This window comes from Callorhinus ursinus, unplaced genomic scaffold (assembly GCF_003265705.2).
Source record: "Callorhinus ursinus isolate GAN/ISIS: 27379988/994484 unplaced genomic scaffold, GSC_fseal_2.0 scaffold11, whole genome shotgun sequence".
Classification (NCBI taxonomy): domain Eukaryota; kingdom Metazoa; phylum Chordata; class Mammalia; order Carnivora; family Otariidae; genus Callorhinus; species Callorhinus ursinus.
Window position 1 is genome coordinate 23,572,103 of NW_027397073.1, and position 25,486 is coordinate 23,597,588.

The 25,486-nt window shown below is 40.1% G+C and overlaps 1 protein-coding gene across 14 annotated transcripts in view; it reads left to right on the plus strand.

The window, feature by feature from the left end:
* The window catches only part of MBD1 (methyl-CpG binding domain protein 1), a 51,939-nt gene extending 29,278 nt beyond the window's left edge, over window positions 1-22,661 (plus strand). For 12 of the 14 annotated variants that reach the window (XM_025886371.2, XM_025886376.2, XM_025886373.2 and 9 more), the window contains 5 exons: window positions 3,774-4,077; window positions 8,226-8,444; window positions 17,432-17,648; window positions 19,451-19,553; window positions 22,328-22,661. In XM_025886371.2, the coding sequence (XP_025742156.1) occupies window positions 3,774-4,077; window positions 8,226-8,444; window positions 17,432-17,648; window positions 19,451-19,553; window positions 22,328-22,556 (1,072 nt within the window). In that variant the 3' untranslated portion in view covers window positions 22,557-22,661. Of the gene's footprint in view, window positions 1-3,773; window positions 4,078-8,225; window positions 8,445-17,431; window positions 17,722-19,450; window positions 19,554-22,327 lie in introns of those variants that run through there. The other 2 variants (XM_025886384.2, XM_073898188.1) reach the window with 2 other exon arrangements.
* Window positions 22,662-25,486: the final 2,825 nt, after the last annotated feature.

The following is a 25,486-nucleotide window of genomic DNA, read 5'->3' on the forward strand; positions in this document are numbered from 1 at the left end:
GATGCGGGGCTCAATCCCAGGACCCTGGGATCATGACCTGAACTGAAGGCAGCCACTTAACCAACTGAGCCACCCAGGTGCCTCATATTCTAGATATGAGTCCTTTATGTAGGCTGTGTGGTTTGGAAACATTTTTCTTCTTAGTCTGTAGTTGTTTTTTGTTGTTTTTTTTTAACCCTCTTAACAGGGTCTTTCACAGAGAGAAAGTTTTAAGTTTGATGAAATCCATTTTATCAACATTTCTTTTATGGCTCATGCTTTTGATACATCATGAAATTTGTTTTTTTTTTTTTTAAAGATTTTATTTATTTATTTATCAGAGAGAGAGAGTGCACAAGCAGGGGATGTGGCAGGCAGAGCAGGCAGAGCGAGAAGCATGCTCCCTGCTGAGCAAGGAGCCCGATGTGGGACTCCATCCCAGGACCCTGGGATCATGACCTGAGCCGAAGGCAGCCGCTTAACTGACTGAGCCACCCAGGCGTCCCATGAAATTTGTTTTTAAGTGTTCTATATTTATATACAATTAGTGATTGGATCCCAGATTAAGGTAGGCAATTTTTGGCTTTGTTTTGTTTTGGGGTGTTTTTATTAAATGAATACCCTAGGATGTGTTGTCAGAACACTTGAGGATTGTCTTGCCTTTGTTAATTACTGGTAGAGGTGATAGAACAAAGTACCAAAGAACCCAAATTCCAGGGCCAGAATACCAGGCCTTCAGTCCCAGCTCTAGCACATATGAAATGTATGAACTTACCCATGATGCTTAACTGCTCTGTGCTTCCATTTTATCTAAACTGGGGATAATAATAATAAGAATGAACTTGTAGTGATGTTGCAACATTGGTTGTTATGAAGATTACAAGAGTTCATACGTGTCAAGTGCTTAGAACAGCACCTGACAAATAATAAGCACTCAGTAACTGTTGCTAATAATACTACAACTACTGGCTACGTGGCTTGGGAAGACACTAAGGTTCCCCGAGTTTCAATTGGTGTAACTCTAAAATGGGGATAGTCCTTTCTGTTCCAAGTTATAAGACACACGTGAGGATAAAATAAGATTTTACTGTGAAAGTACCATGTAAAACACCCACAAACAAAAAGTTTTCCTCTTATCAATGATTATTATAATGAAAATAGTTAGACACACTTTTATCTGTAGATAAAAGTGAGCTTCCTTGAATCAAGTGTTCTCAAGTTTTAAGTGAATAGATGAATCATTAGGATGTAGGGAGGAAATATTTGATGTTTTTAATTTAAATCTCATCTGTCTTTGGTTTTTATTTTTGCTATATTTAATAATTTATGTGATATAGTAATATAGTAATAATTGCATACAATTTATAAATAATAATCCTACCTATTTGTGGGTGCTTAGAATTTTTTTACTGAAAAGGATACCTAATCAAAGTTTGAAGATCTACTGATCTAAAGAAATACTTGATATGGGCACCTTCATACAGTGTTAATTCAGGCTTTCTCAGCAACATGCATCATCAGGTGCCTTGCAACACTTTTGTACTCTGATTTTATATTAAGGAAAGGAATTACCTTAAGGAAATCATCAGAGGTAAGCAGAAAGAGCTACATTTATAAATACTCATTGCAATGTTATAGTAAAAGTCAGAAGTAACCTATATGTTCATCAAACAAGGAAATATTTAAATAAATTGATATATTTATAGGTTGTAGACTATATTCCATAGCTTAATAAACTATAATAAAGTTGTAAGGTTAGGTATTTTAAGAGGATTCCATGAAGAAACATTCCCAAAATAATGTTAGGTGGAAAAATTAAGATAGAAGGAGATACCAGTGTAGGTATATAGATCTACAAAACGACCCCAATTCTAGTAAAAATGCACATACACAAGACTGGAAAGAAATACACTAACATGCTAAAAGCAATTATCTCTGGGGAGAGGGATTAAGCGTATTTTTAGTGTCTTCATACTTTTCTATATTTTCCAGTTTTTCTGCATGTATTAGTTTTGTAATTAGAAAGCTTTTTTTTTTGAAAAAATATCATAAACCATACTTGTTATTCTTAGGCTTCAGATTTTCCTTGATTGAATAACTTTTCTGGAGTATAAGTCATAGGATTGGGAAGGACTTTAATTAGTTGTCATGGCCAATTCTGATAGAATTTCACTGATGAATTCATTTTTCAATGTTAAATTTTTTTTTTGGTAACCTAGCAATTTCAGCTTCTGTAATCTTTTTGAGATTTCCACAGAATATAGATAACTGCCAGTTATCATTATTTTGCTAATAAGCATGACTGTATATCAATTTAACCAACAGTTATTTAATGGACATTGGGTAGGTAGTATGGGAAATATATTCCTGAAATATATTCCTAAGTTCCAGCCCTCACAGAGATTCCCCTTTATTTAGGAAAATGAGACTAGTCCTCAACAAATGTTGAACAATACTCAACTGTATTTGATAAATGTCAATTTCTGTGGTATTGACCACACTTGTAATTTTAGACATCAACCTTTCTTTCAGCCTTAGCAACTAAGTTCTTTGAAGTTCTTTATTGAGCCCATTCTCAAATTTCAGCTTCTTGGTGCTGAACTTGATGAAACCAGGAAGACTTGATGTTTATAAACATTACCTTGAATCAGAGGTTCTCAAACTTGACTGTATGCCAGAAGTTTCTGAGGCTCTCTGAAAAAATACGGGTACCTGGGTCCTGCCCCCAGATATTCTGATTTAACTAGTCTGGTCTGGGAGTAGCAGAGGGAAGAAGTGGAGAATAGGATTTTAAAGATACCCCTAAGTAAATCTAAAGTATAGACAGTATTGAATATCATAGCCCTTAATTTAAAAACGGGCTCAAGGGGCGCCTGGGTGGCTCAGTTGGTTAAGCGACTGCCTTCGGCTCAGGTCATGATCCTGGAGTCCCGGGATCGAGTCCCGCATCGGGCTCCCCGCTCAGTGGGGAGTCTGCTTCTCCCTCTGACCCTCTTCCCTCTCGTGCTCTCTATCTCTCATTCTCTCTCTCTCTCTCTCAAATAAATAAATAAAATAAAATCTTTAAAAAAAAATAAATAAAAACGGGCTCAAGGAAGAACTTTTGAGGAAATTTGAATTACTAAGACTGAGAGAAAAGGTGAAATCTAAACACTTACTGAAAGAGCATTTCTTCTGGAATGGTGACATAAGTCTAGGTATGAGAAGGTAGCATTTGGGCTATTTTCCCAGCTCTGGCAGAAACCCCTTCAGTGACATGTGTCCCACCAGGAATGAGGGGCATTGGGGCAGCTTCATGATATGCTGACCCTTAGCTCTTTCCTTGGCATGCAGGGCCTCTTCCTACCAAAGCCTTAATCTACTTGTAATATTGCAGGGACCCATGCCTCTTCTATTTCCTCTATGGTAATAATAATAGTTACCATTTATTTAGCTTCTGTTCTCTACCAGATATTTTCATCCATTTTTTCTGATCCTTACCAGAACCTTGAAAGAGAGTTGTTTTACAGATAAAGAGACACACTCAGATAGGTCGAGTTTGTGATCCAAGGTCACACAGAAATGTCAGATTGTGGTTTCAAAGTCTGCTTGGCCGGACGCCAGTGCCTGTGCTTTGCCTGTGACATCATGATGCCTGTCTCCCCGCTGCCCCTCACATGTCCTCTCGGCTCTGGTGGTCTACCTCCAGGTCTTTTACTTTTCATACTTCAGTGTCTGTGCAGATGTGTGCCTGAATAGAGCAGTGTCTCATGAAAGGCTGGGTTTTGCCTTTTAAAAATAAATTCTCCTTTCAGAGAACGCTGTGAGGAGCTCCGTGCTGAATTGTTTTGTATCCATCAGAAGAAGGTGTGCGAGGAGCGAAAAGCACAGATAGCTTTCAATGAGGAGCTGAAAAGACAGAAACTGGTGGAAGAGCAGATGTTCTCAAAGCTCTGGGAAGAAGACCGATTAGCCAAGGAAAAGCGAGAAGCTGAAGAGGCGAGGAGGCAGAAAGAGCTGGTGGAGAACACACGCCTGGGGCTGAATGCCCAGATCACCGGCATCAAAGCGCAAAGGCAGGCTGAGCAGCAGCTGAAGGAAGAGGAGGCACGCTTTGTGGTGGGCCTTTTACGATGCTTGTTGCGGGTTGATCCACTCTATGGGTATAGTACACAGTTTGCAGGCCTGCTGCCATGCCCTTTGCCTCATGGCCTGGCTAGTTCACAGAGCAGCAGACCATGGTCAGAGCCCTGGAGTCTAAGGCCCAGTCAACAGCGCCATCCCATTGCATAGCACAGATTACTTCACTACTGTGACTTGATCTCTTTATCTAAAAAATGAGGCAAAAGGCGCTTGTCTTTGTTGTGAGGATGAAATGTGATAATCATGGGCAGTACCATGGAGGGCTGCTGGCAATTTGGCAACATCCCCCTGTTCTTTGATATGAGTAACTTAGAGTTTCCAAATCCTCTGTCAAGCGCTACACAGCAGCTACAGTGGCCTCTCCACCCCAGCCACCAAAATCAACCATTTCATTCCAGCAAGGTCGTTGCCCCTACTATAGAGAAATTAGAACTGTCACTGGAAATGTATGAAAGCACTAAAACAAGTAGCAATTTTATATGTATATAAAGCTTCTAGCAACTGATACTTTAATACCACCAAATTTAAGGAAAAAATATATTTTTCTGGGAAATCCCAAGTATTGAATCTTAGAACCATAAGAAGTGCCAAAGGTAAGGTACTTCAGAGACCTAAAAACCTTCCTGGGTTTGAGACTGTTTTCTTTTGGAGAGTTTAGTGGAAGATGTCTAAATATTTTAGCTTCTCTAAGAAAATTGAAATGGTGGCCCCCGAATTACTTCTGTGCTAAGATACCTAGTGAGTCATTTTTACTCACAGTCCTGACACCAAATGTGTGAGTTTTTTTCTCACAGCAAACAATTCTCTAATTCTCTATGGACACCACCAACTAGATGACCTACAATTTTATTGAATTCTGACACTAGCTACCAGTGATAGCACTAGACTCCACAGGTTTAAGGGCTCAGTCCCAGAAGACTGCTCGTACTCCAGAGGCCAGTCACAAGTGGTGGGTCCTCAGGTTACTCACACTTCTGTCCAACTTGGCTATAAAGTCAGAGGTTCTCATAACTTCCTCTAAGTTTGATAAATCCCTAAAATAATTCATACAACTCAAGAAAGTGCTTTACTTGCTATATTACTGGTTTATTGTAAAAGGTACAATTCAGAAACAGGCAAATGGAAGACATGCATAGGGCAAGGTATGGGGGGCAATATGCACAGCTTGCACACCCTCTGGGCATACCATGTTCCCAATCTCCATGTGTTCACCAACCCTATCATTTGGCATTTTAATGGAGGTTTTATTATGTAGGCATGATTAATTAAATCATTGACCGTTGGTGACTGAACTCAATTTCTGGCCCTTCTCTCTTCTCTGGAGATAGAGGGATATCCAGAATGAAAGTTTCAAACCTCTAATCATATGGTTTGCTCTTTCTGGTTACCAGCCCCACCCTGAAGTTATGTAGGGGCTCCAGCCACTAGTCATAGCATGAGGGTACAAAAGATAGTCTTACCACTTCAGAGATCACAAAGGTTTTAGAAGCTATGTACCAGGACACAGGGATACAGACCAAATATTTATTTTTCATTATACCATGCTTAGCTCTATTTCTACCTTCCTTTCAAAAACATTTTTTTGGAAACAATTTTAGACTCACAAGAAGTGCAAAAATAGTAGAGTTCCTGTATATACCCTTATGTAACCAAGCATTATATATGTATGTATTTGTATTTATAGTTATATATTTGTATATATAACTATAAATACCAGGAAATTAACAAAAATTGTATGGTTATCTTAATAGATGCAGAAAAACATTTGAAAAAATTCAGTATCCAATCATGTTAAAAATTATCAACGAATTAGGTATGGAAGGAGGTATCGCAACACAATTACAACTATATATAACAAGCCCAACCTTTCAGTGGTGAAAGGTTTTAAGCTTTTTCTCTAAAATCAGGCAAAAAACAAGGGGGTGCCCGCTGTTACACTGTGGGCAACATAGTACTGGAAGTCCTACTAAACAGAGCACTTAGGTAAGAAAGAGAACAAAAGTCATCAGAATTGGAAAGGAAGAAGTAAAATTGCCTCTATTCGCAGATGATAAGATTTTATACAGCAAAAATTCTAAAGACTACCCAAAAACTGTTCAATCTAATTAACAAATTGAGTAAAGTTGCAGGATACAAAATAAACATGCAAAAATAAGTTGCATTTGAAAACAAAACAAACCAGGAAATTAACATTGGTGTAATACCTTCAATTAAAGTTATTCTTTATTTAAATATAGTAAAATCTTTGCATTTCACCAGTTTTTACATGTAGACCTGGGGGGGAAGGGGTGTAGTTCTGTGAAATTTTATCACATGTATAGATTTTTGTAACCACTACCAAAATTAGGATGCAGAAAGAACTGTTCCATCATCCAAAGAAACTCCTTTAAAGCTACTCCTTTATAGTTATAACCTCCCTCCACCCTAACTCCTGGCAGCATTGATATATGCTTTATCATTATTATTTTGTGATTTTGAGAATGTTATATAAATTCCACCCTTTTTAAATGTTTTATTATAAATATTTTCAAATGCACAGAGTCAAGAGTACAGTGAACCCCTCTCTACCCCTCTCCCTGTTTCAGCAGCTGTATAATTTTGCCATATTGGTTTCCTCTACCTCCCCCAACCCCACTCCATTTTTATGTTTTAAAATATCAATCCCAGACATGTCATTTCCCCCTTAAATACATGTCAAGTATGCTTCTCAATGACACGATTAAGGACATTTTCTTACACATGCCAATATCAGACCTAAAAAAAGTAACTGTGGTTCCTTTTTATCATCTTAAATCAACATCAAAATTTCCATCATTGTCTGAATTACTTGATGTTTAAATCCAAACATGGTTCTTAGAGTCTCTTTAGAAAGAGGGACTCTTTCTTATTCAAACAAGGGCAAAATTGAGGTCGAAAGGGATGCAATAAATTCATTACATCGGCACAACAGGTGCACAATCAGAACTACCCTGGAGAAACCAAGACTTGATGAACTGCTTTTATGTCTCTTAATCTTGAACACTTCTCCCCTGTCCTATCCCATCTCCCCCAGGTCTCATAGTGGGGATTTGGCTGATTGCTTCGTCCTGGTGTAGTCAGCCTTACTTTTAAAAAAATGTGGCCTGCTATTCTACTGGCTTTCATTTTTGATAGCCATTGCTTTTCCTTAGATGTGGCGGAGGATTTTCACATTTTCTTTTGACCCTCACAATTCAGGGTTTACTATTCATGACATTAATAGGAAAGTCTAGCATATAACTGTCTTCTCACAAGCCAGTGATCATGGTGATTGCGGTTGTTGTGAGTCTCGGTTAAATCACATTGGGAATTGTATACCATTCTCACTATTGCCACATCATCTCTTGTCCCAGCTGGGCAAGTACTTATCCCTCCAGGACTGCTCACCTGCCTCTGGCAGGAGGACTAGTGCTGCAGTTTATACCATACCCAGATTTTCTAGCAAACCCACAATGCCCAACAACACTGGTGCCCTAGTTAAAACTGCTTAGTTGGCCAGGCAATTAAGCCAGCCCAGAAGGTCAGAAAGATAAGAAATGAGAAGAATGGGGGAGTACTTTTAAAGAACAAAATGCGTACCATTTAATTTTGTATATGTACCTGATAGTACCTTTCCAGTTTGGGACTCCTACTGCTGCTTAATAATGTGTCCATATCTAGATGTTGCAGGTGTCCATAGAAGAGTAAAGTCTAGAAGGCCAATACACTGAAATGTTGAGTGTGGTAGTGGGTGGTGGGTACTAAGATTAAAAGTGATTTCTCTCTATACTTTTCTGCATTTTGAACTCCACAACCATTTATTATTTCATAATCATTCACAGCACAAAGTGTTATTGCTGACTCAGCAATGAAAAGCAAGTTTTCTATCTTTTTTTTGACGTAGCCATTTTTTATTATTATGTTATGTTAATCACCATACATTACATCATAAGTTTTTGATGTAGTGTTCCATGATTCGTTGTTTGTGTATAACACCCAGTGCTCCATGCAGAACATGCCCTCTTTAATACCCATCACCAGGCTAACCCATCCCGCAAGTTTTCTTTCTTACAGTCCCTCTAAATTCAGGTGTGTGTATCTTAATCTTCATTATTATTTTACCTTAGGAAAATGACAAAGCACAGGTGAAACTTGAGAACGAACAGGATAAGCTAAAGAAACGGAAGACAAAACAGGAAATTAGAGCTGCTTTGCAAAAAGCCCTCCGAGAGAAGATAGAACATATTCAGCAGGAATACAGAGAAGAGCAGGACTTGAACATGAAGCTCGTGCAAAGGGCTCTTCAAGACTTAGAGGAAGAGGCTGATAAAAAGAAGCAAAAAAGAGTAAGATGTTTATACAGTGCCTACTATGTGCTGGATGAGGTACCTTGCTTAGCTTTCAGTCTTACAGGAACCAGCCAGATGTAGAATGAACCATACTGTGCTACTCTTAAGTGTGGTCCACGAACCAGCAGCATCAGCATCATCTGGGAGGATGTTAGAAATAGAAATTCATAGCCTCCAGAATCAGAGTCTCCAAATCGAAATCTTGGCAGGGGCAAGATATCTGTTTTAACAAGCTCCCCCAGCGGATTCTGATGCCCACTGAATTTGGAGCACTGCTATAACATGGAGTTGGCACTGTGATAGCAGGATGGGAGTGAAGGAAGTGAGTGACTAAGTATGCTGAGAAGCTGGGGAAGACATGCTGAGAAAGTGGTATTTGAGTTGGACCTTGAAAAATATGTAAAGTTTTGTCAGGCAGAGCGTAGAGAAAAGCATTACAGTATGTATTCAGTTGTCTGTTCTTTTGAAATTTGTATTGAACTCTTGAGGGTGTTGTGCTTTTCCTGTAGATACTGTAGATACTATTTTTTTTTGTTCCTTTTTAAAAATAAACTTTTTTAAAAAAAGATTTTATTTATTCATTTGAGAGAGTGAGAGAGAGAGAGCCCAAGAGGGGGTAGGGTCAGAGGGAGAAGCAGACTCCGTGCTGAGCAGGGAGCCCGATGTGGGACTCGATCCCGGGACTCCGGGATCACGACCCGAGCCGAAGGCAGCCGCCCAACCAACTGAGCCACCCAGGTGCCCAAAAATAAACTTTATTTTTTAGAGCAGTTCTAGGCTCAGAGCAAAATTGAGCGGAAGATACAGAGATTTCCCATGTATCCCCTGCCCCTACATATGACATAGCCTTCCCCACTACCAACATCCCCCAACCAGAGTGGGATATTTGTTGCCATTGATGAACCTACATCGACAAGTCATTGTGTATAGTTTACATGAAGGTTTACTCTTGGTGTTGTACATTCTGTGGGTTTGAACAAATGTAAGATGACATGTAGCCACCATGAAAGTATCATACAGAGTAATTTCACTAGCCTAAAGTCCTCTGTGCTCCCCCTGTTCATTACTTTCCCCGACTCCAAACCCTTAGAAACCACTCATCTTTTTATTGTCTCCAGTTTCACCTTTTATAGGATGTCATAAATTTGGAATCATACAGTATGATGCCTTTTTAGATTCACTTATTTCACCAAGTACTGTGCATTTAAGTTTCCTCCATGCCTTTTCCTGGCTCTATAGCTCATTTCCTTTTCGCTCTGAATAACATTTCATTGTGTGGATGGACCACAGGCTATCCAGTCACCTACTGAAGGATATCCTGGGTTATTTCCAGTTTTTGTGATTATGACTAAAGCTGCTGTACACATTTGTATGCAGGCTTTTGTGTGGCTGTACGTTTTCGTTTTTTTTTTTTTAAGATTTTATTTATTTATTTGAGAGAGAGAGAATGAGAGAGAGAGAGCACGGGAGGGAAGAGGGTCAGAGGAAGAAGCAGACTCCCCGCTGAGCAGGGAGCCCGATGCGGGACTCGATCCCGGGACTCCAGGATCATGACCTGAGCCGAAGGCAGTCGCTTAACCAACTGAGCCACCCAGGCGCCCCTGGCTGTACGTTTTCAAATCATTTAGGTAAATACCAAGGAGTGTAGTTGCTGGATCATATGGTAAGAGTATATTTAGTCTTCTAAGAAACTGCCAAATTGTCTTCCAAAGTGGCTATACCATTCTGCATTTCCACATTGTTCAGAGTCAACTGTACATACTAGAGGCCTGGCTCAGGGTGGGACTACAAGTATGGGCTCTACTGCTAGTTGAGCAGATCTCAGTGAGCTCTGCTGGGTTGGCAGGGGTGCCCCTTGCAAGGAAACGCACGGTGTCCACAACTGAGTTTAGAATCACTGTGACTTGGGCTTCTGTGTCTAATAGAGCCAGGAATGTCTGGTGGTTGCCTTTGACCTAGTGGGCCACCAGAGTTGTAAATGGACAGTTGTGCGGGTGGGACAAGCTCTGAGGGACTGCCAAATCCCTAGGGTAATTATCTGGGTCATGCCAAGCCTGTAGGTCAGGGAAGTTGTTTGGGAGAGAGAGCGAGCCTTGGGACTCTTTGAAGGCCTCTGAGACATTAGGATTGGGCTCTGTAGTGCGGTAATCACTTGTTTTAAACAGAGGAGCTTACCTCGGGGTTGTCCCAATATATCATTGGGCACCCCCAGTTGGTGGAGCTGCCAGTACAAGGCCCCCTGCTATTTGAAGTGTCTCAGACATTGCTTTCTGACAGATTTGGCACAGGAGCTCCAGGACCAGGAGGCGGGAATGTTGCTCTGAAAGGTGGGTTGCAGGGTTTGGCACCTGAAGGCTGGCCTTGGGTTTGTGGGCTGCCTTGGTATTATAAAATCTGGGAGTCTAGTTAAGTATCTCTTTCATGGGGTGCCATTAAGTTTACTCCTTCCAGTGCCTCCTGAATAGTATGGGAGGTCCCCACAAAGTGGAGGAACGTGGCTCTGCTAATTTGGAAGGGGATTTTCCTGTAAGAAGAATTATCTGGTTTTAGGGACAATTGGGGCCTCTTCAAGATAGGAGATGAAATCTGGGTCATCTGTGTTGCTATGTTCAGAGATGTGATAGACCCATTGGACCATACCAATGTTACAGAGAAGGAATCAGGCCTCATCTAGTGTGTTCCACTGGCTTTGAGCCTTTGTTGTAATAACTACAATAGGAGGGTGAGGTCAGCATCAAGCCATAAAAATCCAAGCAAGTAGAGGAAGGGATCCTCCCTCTATCTTTAGAGCTGGTGCCTTTGGGTCTGGACGCTCCCTTGTCATCGGAATCCTTGATTATGGTGTTTCCCTTTTCCCACATGGAAGGCTACAGGGTTCCTGGAGTTGAGTATTTACCTTCTTCCAGGTCAGTTAGGTTCAGATAAAACCCCAGCAGGTTAGGCTCTGGTTAAGTAGTTTCTCCTGAGAGCAAACCTAAGAATAGAATGCTCTGGTGTATTTCAAAATGATTCCATTTCTTCTCCTGCTGCAGGAAGCGTGAAAGGCTTTTCCTCTAATATTCACTGTGAGAACCTGGTAGAGAGCTTCAGGGGGTAAAACTCACAAAAGTGTGGTATCCCCCACCCTTCAATGCTGGGTCCCCTTAGAGTTTTTAACTCTTAGAGGGGTCAACACTGAGCCTCTAGCAATTCATCAGTTACAGGTTTTCCTACCCCAGCACTGGTTCCCATAGAAATTTCTGCTCATGGGTTTCCACTATGGTAAGTTCTGATTGTCTGTATTTACTTGTCTGTCTCTCCAATCTGGAGACCTCACTTCTCTTATGGATCTAAGACTGTTGATTTCTTAATTTTTTTTTAAGATTTTATTTATTTATTTATTTGTCAGCGAGAGTGTGAGAGAGCACAAGCAGGGGGAGCGGCAGGCAGAGGGAGAAGTAGGCTTCCCGCTGAGCAGGGAGCCTGATGCAGAACTCGATCCCAGGACCCTGGGATCATGACCTGAGGTGAAGGCAGCCGCTTAACCAACTGAGCCACTCAGGTGTACTGACTGTTGATTTCTTTTTAAGATTTATTTATTTCTGAGAGAGAGATTGAGAGAGAGAGTGTGCTGAGCACTGAGCCTAACACAAGTCTTGATTTCACGACCCTGAGATCACGACCTGAACTGAAACCAAGATGCTTAACTGACTGTGCCACCCAGGCGCCCCTAAGATTGTTGATTTATTAAGTTTGCTAGCTTTTTGCTTGTTGTTAGGATGCCAGAGTGGCAGCTTCTAAGCTCCTTATATCCCAGACTAAAAACCAGGAAGTCTGCTATTATTTTTTTTAATTAAGCTTTTTATTTTGGGATAATTGTAGATTCACATGCAGTTGAAAGAAATAATACAAAGAGATGCTGTGGACCCTTTATTCAGTTTTTCTCTATGAAATCTTGCAAAACTATAGTATAATATCACAGCCAGGATATTGACATTGAACTGTCAAGATACAGAACATTCCCATCACAAGGATTCTTCATGTTTTCCTTTTATGGCCATATCCACTTCCCTCTTTTTTTTTTTAATATTTTATTTATTTATTTGACAGAGAGACATAGCCAGAGAGGGAACACAAGCCGGAGGAGTGGGAGAGGGAGAAGCAGGCTTCCTGCTGAGCAGGGAACCTGATGTGGGGCTCGATCCCAGGACCCTGGGATCGTGACCTGAGCCGAAGGCAGACGCTTAACGACTGAGCCACCCAGGTGCCCCATCCACTTCCCTCTTGTCCTCACCCCCTTCTTAACCTTTGGCAACCACTTACCTGTTCTCCATTTCCATAATTTTGTCATTTCAAGAGTGTTATATCAATGGAATCATATAGTATGTAACCTTTTGGGATTGACAGTTTTGTTCTGCGTCATTCTCTGGAGATTTATCCAAGTTGTTGAAAGTATCAGTAGTGTTTATTTTTATTGTCGAGTGGTAGTCATGGTAAGACTATACCACAGTTTGTTTTTACCATTTACCTGTTAAAGGTCACCTGGGTTTAATAAAAAAAAAAAAACAACTAAAAAATAAAGGTCACCTGAGTTGCTTCCAGTTTATGGCTATTATCAGTAAAGCTGCTATAATCATTCATGTACAGGCTTTTATGTGAACATGAATTTTTGTTTCTCTGCAAAAAATGCCTTGAAGGGCAATTGTAATCGCATGTTTAGTTTTTTAAGACTGCCAAGCTGTTTTTCAGAGTAGTTTTGCCATCCAACCAATAATGTACATTCCCACCAACAATGAATGGATGATTCAGTTTCTCCACATCCTCACCAACATTTGCTGGTGGTACTATTCTTTACTTTAGCTCTACTCGTAAATGTGTAGTGATATCTCATTGTTTTTTTATTTTACATTTCCATAATAACTAATGATGTTGATCCACTTTTCATGTGCTTATTTGCTCTCTGTATATCCTCTTCAGTGAAATATTTTCCCATGTTTCTTTCCCATTTTCTTTTTCTTTTTTTTAAATTTTATTTTATTATGTTAGTCACCGTACATTACATCATTAGTTTTTGATGTAATGTTCCATGATTCATTGTTTGCTTATAACACCCAGTGCTCCATGCAATACATGCCCTACTTAATACCCATCACCGGGCTAACCCTTCCCCCCACTCCCTGCCCCTCTAAAACCCTCAGTTTGTTTCTCAGAGTCCACAGTCTCTCATGGTTCATCTCCCTCTCTGAGTCCCCCCTTCATTTTTCCCTTCCTACTATCTCTTTTTTTTTTTTTTAACATATAAGGTATTATTTGTTTCGGGGTACATACAGGTCTGTGGTTCATCGGTCTTACACAATTCACAGTGCTCACCACAGCACATACCCTCCCCAATGTCCATCACCCAGCCACCCCACCCCTCCCACCCACCCCCACTCCAGTAACCCTCAGTTTGTTTCCTAAGATTAAGAGTCTCTTATGGTTTGTCTCCCTCTCTGGTTTTATCTTGTTTCATTTTTTTCTCCCTTCCCCTATGATCCTCTGTCATGTTTCTCAAATCCCTCATATCAGTGAGATCATATGATACTTGTCTTTCTCTGATTGACTTATTTCGCTCAGCATAATACCCTCTAGTTCCATCCATGTCATTGCAAATGGCAAGATTTTGTTGTTTTTTTTTATGGCTGCATAATATTCTATCATATATATATACACACACACCACATCTTCTCTATCCATTCATCTCTTGATGGACATCTTGGCTCTTTCCATAATTTGGCTATTGTGGACATTGCTACTATAAACATTGGGGTGCACATACCCCTTTGGATCACTACATTTGTATCTTTGGGGTAAATACCCAGTAGTGCAATTGCTGAGTCATAGGATAGTAGCTCTATTTTCAACTGTTTGAGGAACCTCCATACTGTTTTCCAGAGTGGCTGCACCAGCTTGCATTCCCACCAACAGTGTAGGAGGGTTCCCTTTTCTCTGCATCCTTGCCAACATCTCTCATTTCCTGACTTGTTAATTTTAGCCATTCTGACTGGTTTGAGGTGGTATCTCATTGAGGTTTTAATTTGTGTTTCTCTAATGCTGAGTGATGTTGAACACCTTTTCATGTGTCTGTTGGCCATTTGGATGTCTTCTTTGCAGAAATGTCTGTTGATGTCTTCTGCCCATTTCTTGATTTCTTTCCCATTTTCTAATTGAATTATTTGATTTTCTTTTTTTTGCTATTAAGTTTTTTGTTCTCCATTAGATCATTTTATTTTTTAGCAGCTTTATTAAGGTATAATTCATACAACTTACCCATTTCAAATATACATTCAGTGGTTTTTGGTATATTCACATAAGTATGCAACCATCACCACAGTCAATTTTAGAACTTTTTATTATCTCGCTATTCCCTCTTCCTCACCCCTTACCCCATTCCTTTTTTTTTTTTTTTTTTAGGTTTTATTTATTTGAGAGAGAGAGAATGCACACAAGCAGTGGGGAGGGGCAGAGGGGAGAGGAAGAAGCAGACTCCTCACGGAGCAGGGGTCCCAGCTTGGGGCTGGATCTCAGGACCCTGGGATCATGACCTGAGCCAAAGGAAGATGCTTAACTGACTGAGCCACCCAGGTGCCCCTCTTTACTGCCATTCCTAAGCAACTACTAATATAATTTCTGTCTCTGGATTTGTTATTGTGGATTTTATTATGAATAGCATTATATATTATCTGACCTTTTGACTGGCATCTTTCACTTAGCATATTTCAAGGCTTATCCATGTTGTAACATGTATGAATACTTCCTTCTTTTATATGGCTGAATAATTCTCCATTGTATGGATATACCATGTTTCATTTATCCATTTGTCAATCTATAGACATTTGATTTGTTTGCATTTTTTTCCTATTATGAATAATGCTACTGTGAATATTCTTGTATATAAATTTTTGTTTGGACATAGGGTTTTGTTTCTCTTGGACATATACCGAGGAGTAGAATTAACGAGTCCTAAGGTAACTTTAAGTTTTTGAGTACTTGCCAAATTATTTTCCAAAGTGGCTTTGCCATTTTATATTCTCACTAGCAGTGTACACAGGTTTTGATTTCTCCACATGCTTGTTAACATTTGTTATTGTCTGTCTTTTTTATTTCAACCATCCTAGTGTGTTTGAAGTGATCTGTTATTATGGTTTCGATTTGCATTTCCTAATGACTCCAAATCCTCATTGATGCTGAGCTTCTTTTTCTGTGCTTATTGACCATTTGTATATCTTCCTTGGAGAAATCTCTTTGAACCTATTTGAAATTTCAAGAAATCTATTCCAATCATTTCCCCAATTTTTAATTGGGCTGTCTTTATTATTGAGTTGTAACAGTGCTTTATATGTTCTAGATACAAGTCCCTTACACATAAATTGTGTGTAAATATAAGTATTTTTCATCTTGTGGGTTGTCTTTTCACTTTCTTGATGGTATCCCTTGAAGTGTAAAAGTTTTAATTTTGATGAAGTCCAGTTTATCTATATTTTGTTTTGTTGCTTGTGCTTTTAGTGTTATATCTAAAAATGTGTTCCTACCCCAAGGTCAAGAAGATGGTGGTCCTATGTTTTCTTCTTAGGGCTTTATAGGTTTAGTTCTCACATTTAGGCCTTTGATCCATTTTGAGTTAAATTTTGTGTATGGTATGAGGTAGAAGTCCAACTTCATTCTGTTGCGTGTAGATAGCCAGTTGTCCCAGCACCATTTGTTGAAGAGACTGTTCTTCCCCTATAGAATTGTCTTGGTACACTATTCAAAATCAATTGACGGTGAATTTGAGGGTTTATCTTTGGACTCTCAGTTCTATTCCATTAATCTATGTGTCCGTCCTTATGCCAGGAGCACGTATCTATATGGCTTGATCACTGTAGCTCTGCAGTAAATTTGAAATCAGGAAATGTGAATCCTCCAACTTTGTTCTTTTTCAAATTTCTTTGGCTTTTCTGGCTCTCTTGAATTTCCATATGAATTTAGAATCAGCTTGTCGATTTCTCCATGGAAACCATTTGGGATTTTGATAAGGATTGTTTTGAATCTGTAGACCAAATGTAGACATTGCCATTTTAACAGTATTGCCTTCTGATCCATGAATGTAGGATGTCTTTCCACTTATTTTTTCAGTTTCTTAGTTTTCAGAATATGAGTTTTGCACTTCTTTCGTTAAATTTACTCCCAAGTATGAGACTATGAATGCCAGTTATTCTGAGGGTACAATTCAGACCTTGCCAGATCTATGATATTCTCAGAAGAGGTCAGGACAGAGATTGGATGGAACGGCACAAGGGTAATACCATGAATAACAGAAAAGCCAATTAAAAATTCCAGCATTGCAAAGCCCAGTTGACAGTCTTAGCTGCACATTAAAATTACTTGGAGAACTTAAACGCTGTTCATTAGATTGGAGTCTTGGGGTGAGATTCAGCCCTTGGTACTTCTTAAAGCTTCCAGGTGATTTCAAAGTATAGCTAAGGCTGAGAAGGTCTGTCATCAAAGTATCAAGTGACCAGCTTCTAGTCAGAAACAGTGCTATCATGGTGGTAATGACTTATTTTGTTTTTCAGGTTATACCTAAATGAAAATAAATATACAGATAGAGCTGTATAATTGAAAATTATCTAGGAACTGCTTTGAAAAACACTTTGGGAAAGTGTTCGAAGTAACTTATTCAAAAATGTATTATAAAGCACAGGTACAAAGCATAGCACAATAAACGCCCATATGCCCTTCACCTAGCTTCAACCACCACCAACGAACGGCGATTCTGTATTTCATGTGTGCTCCACCCGTTCCCTACCACCACTCTTGAATTTTTTTGAACTAAACCCTAGAGAGAATATTTCATCTATAAATGTGTCAGTATGTAGTTCTAAAAAATTGGGATTGTAGCTCTAAAAGATTGTTGTAAAACTTAACCTCTGTACCATCATCACACCTACAAGTTAACAACGTGAGGTAATTCTTCTGTTGTGTAGGAAGAGATGGCAAGAGAACAGGAGATATATCGTCAGTATGTGGCACAGCGGCGTGAGGAGGAGAGAGCTCAGGAGAACGAACTGGACAGAGTACTAGAGGCAGAGAAGGAAAAGAAGTTGGCTGAGAAGGACAAGGAGCTGAGACTTGAAAAGGAGGCAAGGAGACAACTTGTGAATGAGGTCATGTGTACAAGAAAACTTCAAGTTCAGGAAAAATGTAAGGACATGAATTATAATAATATTATAGTCCGGCCTTAATTCAACTAAGTAGCAACCAAAATATTTATTAGGTAGGTATTATATGTAAAATGATATGAGGGATGTAAAAAGGATTAGGGCAAGACCCCTGCCTTGTAGAACTTATTTAATACATTGAGTATAAACATATGAAGAGTTTTCTATCCTAGCAGATTCTAGCAGTCATGTTGGAGATGTTCTCAAGGTTAAAGGAACAGTATGTCTGTTGAATGGTCTGTGCACCTTAGTGACTATAAAGGGAAGCGAGAAGATAGGGCACAACACACACACCCCTCCACCCTTTTATCTGTCCCTCTTTTCTTTCTGTAAGTGTCTCCATACCTTCACACCTTTGCTTGGGTAGTTTTCTCTGCTTATGATGCTTTTGATCTTGAGAAATCCTGGCAGTCCTTCAAGGCCAGCTCAAATGTCTCATTCCTCAAATACGTCCCCTTATTCATAATAAATCCTCTTTCTGAGGCTCTCACTGTGGCTTGCTCACATCCCTGTCTTAGCACACCTTTGTCTGCCCTCAGCTCCAAACAGTGCTTGGTCACGAAAAGAAATATTTGTTGAGAGGGTGAACTGCCACCTTCAGATTTACACTGTTCCATGTCCAGCCCAGTGAACTGGAGAGGCAGTAGATGGACACGTTTACCATTCGGGTACCATTAGACTTCACACTAGTTGTCTTTGTGAGAGAAACCTCATTGATTCTCCACTCCAGGAATTATAACAGCCATTGAAAATTGTTAAGCCCGTATTAGGTGGAGTTGTAAGAAAATGAGAAAAAAGCATATAAGCTAACAAATTTCCGTATTTACCCATGATAAATATTTTAAAATATATTGAGACAACGTGGAAAATTTAAGTATTTGGGGCCATTTTTAAACAAAGAAACAAAATCAACCATAATTCTACCACCCAGGAATAGCTACTATTCACAACTTCGTGTATTTCCTTCCAGTATTTTTACTATGTATATAGTAAATTAGGATTTATGTTGAATATATTGTTTTACAACCTGCCTTTGCCACTTATCATAAACATTTTTCTGGGTCATTTTTCTTCAATTATAAAACTTGTAATGCTGCCTAGAAATCCATTATAAAAATGGACCGTGATTTATTTTACCTAAACACAATTAATGGACCTTCAGATTGTCTTGAATCTTTTTACTACTATTTTAGAATTGCAGGTTACTATCTCTGTATATAGTTCTTCTTGGCTTATATATGATTATTTAAGAAAAGTTCCTATAAGTGGATTTGGGCGCCAAAGATGTACATTTCAGATGTGTATTTCCCAGTTGTTATTTATTCTTTTGTGAACTCTGTTTTCTTTGTCATTTTGTCACCCTTACTGGATGCTTATGTTTTTAAATTTTAATTCATAAATACCTTATATATTATAAACTCAGGCTTTTCCAGTATTTAGTCGTAAACTCTCTTGTTAACATAAATGACAACAGAACTGTTTGTCCTCAAGAAGAGAAAGGTAAGAAGTGTTCTAATGGTGGTAACCTGGTTTGAAAAAGGCTGATCGTAGGTTTTCAGTGAAAAATGGTTAAGAAAAAAATCTGTGTAGATCACACACATTCGAACCTAAACCCTCTTCTTCCCTTTTGGAGAGGACTACTTCTACCCTGTTGACCTAAGATACAGCCCAGTGTTTGTAGGCTCTGCCTCTCTAAAGACAGGATGGCATTGATGCCCGGAGGGATGCCAGCAAGTCTTGTCTGAAGAAAGCCATTTACCAAAAATTACATTTGTCTTTCTTAAGTGCAACGAAAAGCAAAAGAACAGGAAGAGCGTGCTATGGAACAGGAACGCATAAATGAAGGTCTTCGAGAGCTTAACCGCGAAGAAAAGGAGAATTTTGCAAGGTATGATTTTGTTTTCTTTATTATTGTTTACTGCCTAAAAACGGGGAAGATTTTTAATGTAGAGAGAGAACAATGTGCCATCACTCATGCATTATTGGCATTTTTTTTACATCAGTATTACATTTGTCCTAAAAGTTCCAGTCAGCTTACAAAATTCCATATAAAAATCAGCACAAAACATCTTGGTAAAATTAAATTTTATTGCTATTGTATACATTGTGATTATAGACGTTAGGTATCAAGCTGAACGAATACCTTAAAAAATAAAGTAAGTTAGAAACAACTTTTTAGAAATAGGCTCCAACATTGAATCCTAATGAAATAACAAGAAGACTATTCTTTCCCATGAAATAAACCCTGAAACACAGTGTGGCTTGATTAGTTGGAGTAGCAGAAATGGCTTCTGAGGATAGGAGTCCATGCAAAATGTCCTCAGAAGAACTTTTGTAGCCTCACTGGGCTGGCAAACTGAAATGTTCTAGGTGCTTTGGGAAATACCACTGCCTTCTCTGACAATGCCTGTCTGATCGCCACCACGAGGCTCTGGTGGAGGAAACAGGCAGATACCTCTTTGCAGCATTTCTTGGACCATAGCACTCCTTTCCCACCGGTGACCAAGATACCCAATTCAGATGACCAGTGTGGTGGAGGAAGACGACTTGGCTCCTCTAATTGCTGGTCCCCTTTCCCATCCCTTGGCCCTGTCCCATGACTTACACATACTTAATACATAGAAATAAACTCTCTTCATTCTAGAAAGAGTAGGGTTTATATACCTGCACCTATTGTTAGTTTGGGGGCACTAACAATTTCTGGTCTACCCTACTTACTTCCTACTACTGCCTCTGCTCTGGAGGTCTTTCCTTCTCATTTTGAGAAATTTAATGTTGGAGATGTGAGGGGGACTTGATAAATAGCAACGTGCTTCCTTGCCCAACTTCTGAATCAACTGAGAGAGAAGAAAAACAAGTATGTGTGGAAGGTATCATAGCTACCTATTGGTGCATAACAGAATACCCTACAATTTGTGCCTTAAAGTGAGTTATGATTATCTCTCATGATTCTCTGGTGACAAGGCTCACTTGGGTGGTTCTTCCTTGGGGTCCCTCGTGTGGTTCAAGTCAGATGTTAGCCAGGGCTACATTTATCTGAGGGCCCAACTGCCCTGGACACCTAAGATACCTACTCATAGAGCTGGCAGTGTGTGCTGACTGTAGCTAAGGACTCAGCTGGTGTTATCACCCAGAACACCTCTATGTGGCCTCTCTATGTGCTGGGGCTTCTCACAGTGTGGTGGCTGGTTCTGACAGGGAGAGTTCCAATACACAGGGGCTGCGCCTAGGACTAGCATAGCATCACTTGTGTCATAATCTATTGGTCATAAAAATAGTCACCGGGGCCTATCCAGATTCAAAGGCTGGAGACTGAAGCTCCACGTCTTGATAAGGGGAATAGAGGTTCACATCGCAGAAGAACATATGGGAGGGGAGATGCTACTATGACCATCTTTAGAAAATGGAATCTGCCACAGAGGTATGGGCATGCCTTCTTTTCTGATAAAAGCTGTTATTTAAAAATGTGGCTTATAGATTTTAATTGGCATGACCACTATGGAGAACAGTATGAAGTTTCCTCAAAAAATTAAAAATAGAACTACCATGTGATCCAGCAATCCCACTTCTGGGTATATATCCAAAATAATTGAAAGCAGGACATTGAAAAGATATTTACACAGCCATGTTCATAGCAGCACTATTCACAATAACCAGGAGGTGGAAATAACCCACATGTCCATTAACATGTGAATGGGTAAACCAGATGTGATATATACATACAATGGAATATTATTTAGCCTTGAAAAGGAAGGAAATCCTGTCAAATGCCAACTCATGCATGAACCTTGAGGACATTATGCTAAGTGAAATAAGCCAGTCACAGAAAGATGAGTAAGCCAGTCACAGAAAGATGAGTACTATATGATTTCGCTTATACGAGATCCCTAGAGTAGTCAAATTCATAGACACAGCAAATTGAATGGTGGTTAGAATGGTGGTTGCCAGAGGCTGGGGGGAGGAGGGAAAGAAAGCTGTTGTTTAATGGGTGTAGCGTTTCAAATTTTCAAGATGAAAATGTCCTGGAGAACTGATTCATGACAATGTGTCCTGAACACTACTGAACTATACACTTAAAAATCATTAAGTGGTCAATTTTACATTATGTGTTTTTTACCACAGTAAAAAAAAAAAAAAAAAAAAAAATCACACTATAAAATTTAAAATGTGGTTTATATGTTTAGAATGTAGCTTATGTATGGAGGAAATTGTCTAGTTCATACTGAACAGAATGAGACACACACACCCACCCAGACCCCAGGAGTGCCAGGTCTCTCCGGCAGGGGCGTGGCCCTTTGACAGGGGGGTGGAAACCCGGCAGACTCACCTGTTCCTGGTTTGACCAGTGGAAAAGTCACTTCTTCCTTGGAGAAGAGTGGGAGAGGGGCTGGAGAGAGGCCAAGGACTCACTCCAGATAGCAGGAAATATTCTGAGTGGGCCAGAAAGCATTCCCTCCCTAAAATCAATATTTGTTCTGTTTATCTTAATTATTATTGTGTAATAAACACATTAATGAATTTTCCATCTATTTTTTCCCATCTCACCCTGATTTTAATGGGAATTTTAATTTGACTTCAAAAATTACATTTTACTTCTAATGCCCTAAATGAATCCAAATGCTTGCTTTTACAATTTTGTACTTGACATTTCCAATACCTTAGGCGCTCCAGTTTGGTCCAGGAATACAGGAAGCAACTTCGGATGCAGATATCCTACCAGCAGCAGGCCCGGGAAGCGCAGAAGGAAGAGGAACGCCGAGAGGTTGAAGCAGGGAGAGCAGCAAACAAGATTTGCCAGGACAAGGTCAGGGAGATCCTGTCCTTCCATCAAGTGCTGCCCCACAACATTCATCCCATGCGGAGGGCATGCCCTGATAAGCTTCCGCCATAGTTTCATTAATGTTAATGTATTTTTTCTCAGTCTTTTAATGTTTTTAACTACAGTATGCTGGTCTGTTCCTTTCAACTCATGGATAAACTTCCTTTATTTCTCTGAGTTTGCATAATTCTATGTAATGTTGTTCCTTCAAATTCAACTTTGTGCCTATTTTAGACTTTATAGACTTACAAATCTGAATGATTTATTTCATATCACCCAGTTATTTTCCGGACTTACCCCCCATACACCTCCCTTTCTTGTTCATTTATTAATAGCTACAATTTCTCCCCCCCATCCACTCAAATGCCTATTTCCTCTTGCCTTTCTTTCATATACATAATTGCTTTGTCTCATATACAAAATTCACCATATCAACAGGGCAGAGCTGGGCCTAACATCCACTTTCGTTTGCCCACCTATTTAAATATTACACAAATATTTACCTTGCATGTGACTTTAGCAAGAACAGAGCAAACTCTTTGCTTTTGTGGGACTTCTGTCCTGGTGGAGGAAACCAGGCAATGTGTTAAGTGCTATAAGAAGGAAATGGCAAGAGTGCTCGAAGATCATTTTGAGCAGCTGATACTTGAATGAACCAGCTGTATGGTTATCTGGGCAGATCCCAGCCAGAGGAAAGAGTCAGTGCAAGGGTCCTGGGGCAGAAGTCTGCTTAGTGCGTTTGAGGCATAGCATTTGTGCTAGAGTGGAGTGAGGGAGGAGAGAGTGGTAGAAGATTAATCAGAAAGGCAGTTAGGGCTAAATGATGTAAGGCTGTGGAGCCATGGTGAAGGCTGGCTTTTACTGGGCTATGAAAAGCTGTTACAGGATTTCGAGCAGAAGAGCAACATGAGATGTAAGACAGTTGCTGGCTGCTGTGTTGAGAACAGACTTTGGGGAGACAAAAACAGACTCAGTTAAGGAATGGCGGATCATAGTAGTCCAGGTGAGAGGTGAGGATAGCATGGTAGCCAGCCTCCAAGATGGTCCCTATGATCCTCTCCCCTGTATCTGTGCCCTTGTGCAATCCCCTTCCACCCTAAGCCATGGCTGCCCTGTGTGATCAGTAAGATACTTACACCCCCTTGCAGACAAAGTGTTATAGGGTCTTCTAGAGAGCCTCCTTAAAAGGGAGGGGAGAGAACTTTTGGAACGGCTGAGTCAGGAGCTCTGGAAATCCTCTTCGCAAAGGGCAATGATAAAATGGGAAACATTGTCAAAAACAGCCATTTCAGCACTGGAAATTGACCAAAGGCACGCAACAGATGGAGAAGCATTTATTCCAGAAAACCTACAAAACCTTGGTGAGAATGGTGGGAATCTATGGCATATTGGCCTGGAGCTACTGCCATATCCCCTCAGCTACGTGGAGCAGTAGTTCTACCAGGGCAAGGCAGGTCGTGAGGACCTGCAACCTCACTGCCAGATTAGGCCGACTTAATTGGGAGCACCATTTGGAAAAATCCATGCTTGTGGCATTGTCAAAATAATGATGATTTTTGTGGCAGTCAGGGAAGACCAACAATCACAACTAGCCTGAGGTTGTGATACTGACTGGGACAAGCAGCAGAACAGCCAGAAATTTACAGGAAGACCTGGGGAACATGACAGCTGTAATGGGCTTTGATATTTGAATGGGCTTCCACATATTCTTGGGAGTCTGGAAATCTGTGTAGACATAAAGCTACATGCTTGCTCATTAAAGAACCTGGACAGGTCCTAGCAGTCTACCGATCCTTGGCCAAATGTGAGGACTTGCACATACAGAAAGTAAAAGCTGGGGCAGATTTGGCCTAAACTTTGAATGTGTTCCCCAACCCTCACACAGATCCACAGCAAAAGGTAAAAGCCTTACTAGCTTAATCACTCACTGAGCACTAGGCTGAAGGGACAGAGGGCCACCCCTAAGAAGCCAGCCAGCCTTAAAAATAAAACAGGAATTTTTTAAGAAAGATTTTATTTATTTATTTGACAGAGAGCAAGAGAGGGAACACAAGCAGGGGGAGTGGGAGAGGGAGAAGCAGGCTTCCCGCTACGCAGGAGCCCGAGGCGGGGCTCGATCCCAGGACCCTGGGATCATGACCTGAGCTGAAGGCAGATGCTTAACTACTGAGCCACCCAGGCACCCCTAAAAAGGAATTTTAAAAATGAGCAGACATCAGTGTTATCTAGCCAGGTTATATAAAGGTTCAAGTAAAGTCTAGAATATGTACATGATTTGATTAACTATAGAATGTTACCCATATGTGGGCATTAGTATCTGGCCCATCCTCCCAGTGCAGGGTTCTCTCCTCAATATCTCTAATTTGTAGCCACCTGTGTTCTCTTTGGACTCTTCCATTAATAAAGAGGTTCTTTATATCAGACTGAAATCTATCTCCTCGAGGTGTTTGCAGAACATCTATCCAACAAAGGACTCATTTCCAGAATATATAAACAGCTGGTACAATAAATAAGAAAAAGGTAACTCAGTAGAAAAATGGACAAAAGACTTGACACTTCACAAAAGAGAATACGAAAATGGGCAATACACAGATAGGGAGATGCTCAATGTTATTACTTACCATGGAAGTGAAATTAAAACCACCATGAATAACTCCACACACTCAGCGAAATGGGTAAAATGAGAAAGACAGGCAAACAAGTATAGGGAAGAATATGAGCAACTGGAACTCTCATACACTGATGTTAAGAATATAAATTTTATTTTTATTTTTTTAAAGATTTTATTTGTCAGAGAGAGACACAGTGCAAGAGAGAACACAAGCAGGTGGAGTGGGAGAGGGAGAAGCAGGCTTCCCGCTGAGCAGGGAGCCTGACGCGGGATGTGATCCCAGGACCCTGGGATCATGACCTGAGCCAAAGGCAGACGCTTAACGACTGAGCCACCCAGATGCCCCAGAATATAAATTTTAAAAATCACTTTGGGATACTATGAGGCAGTA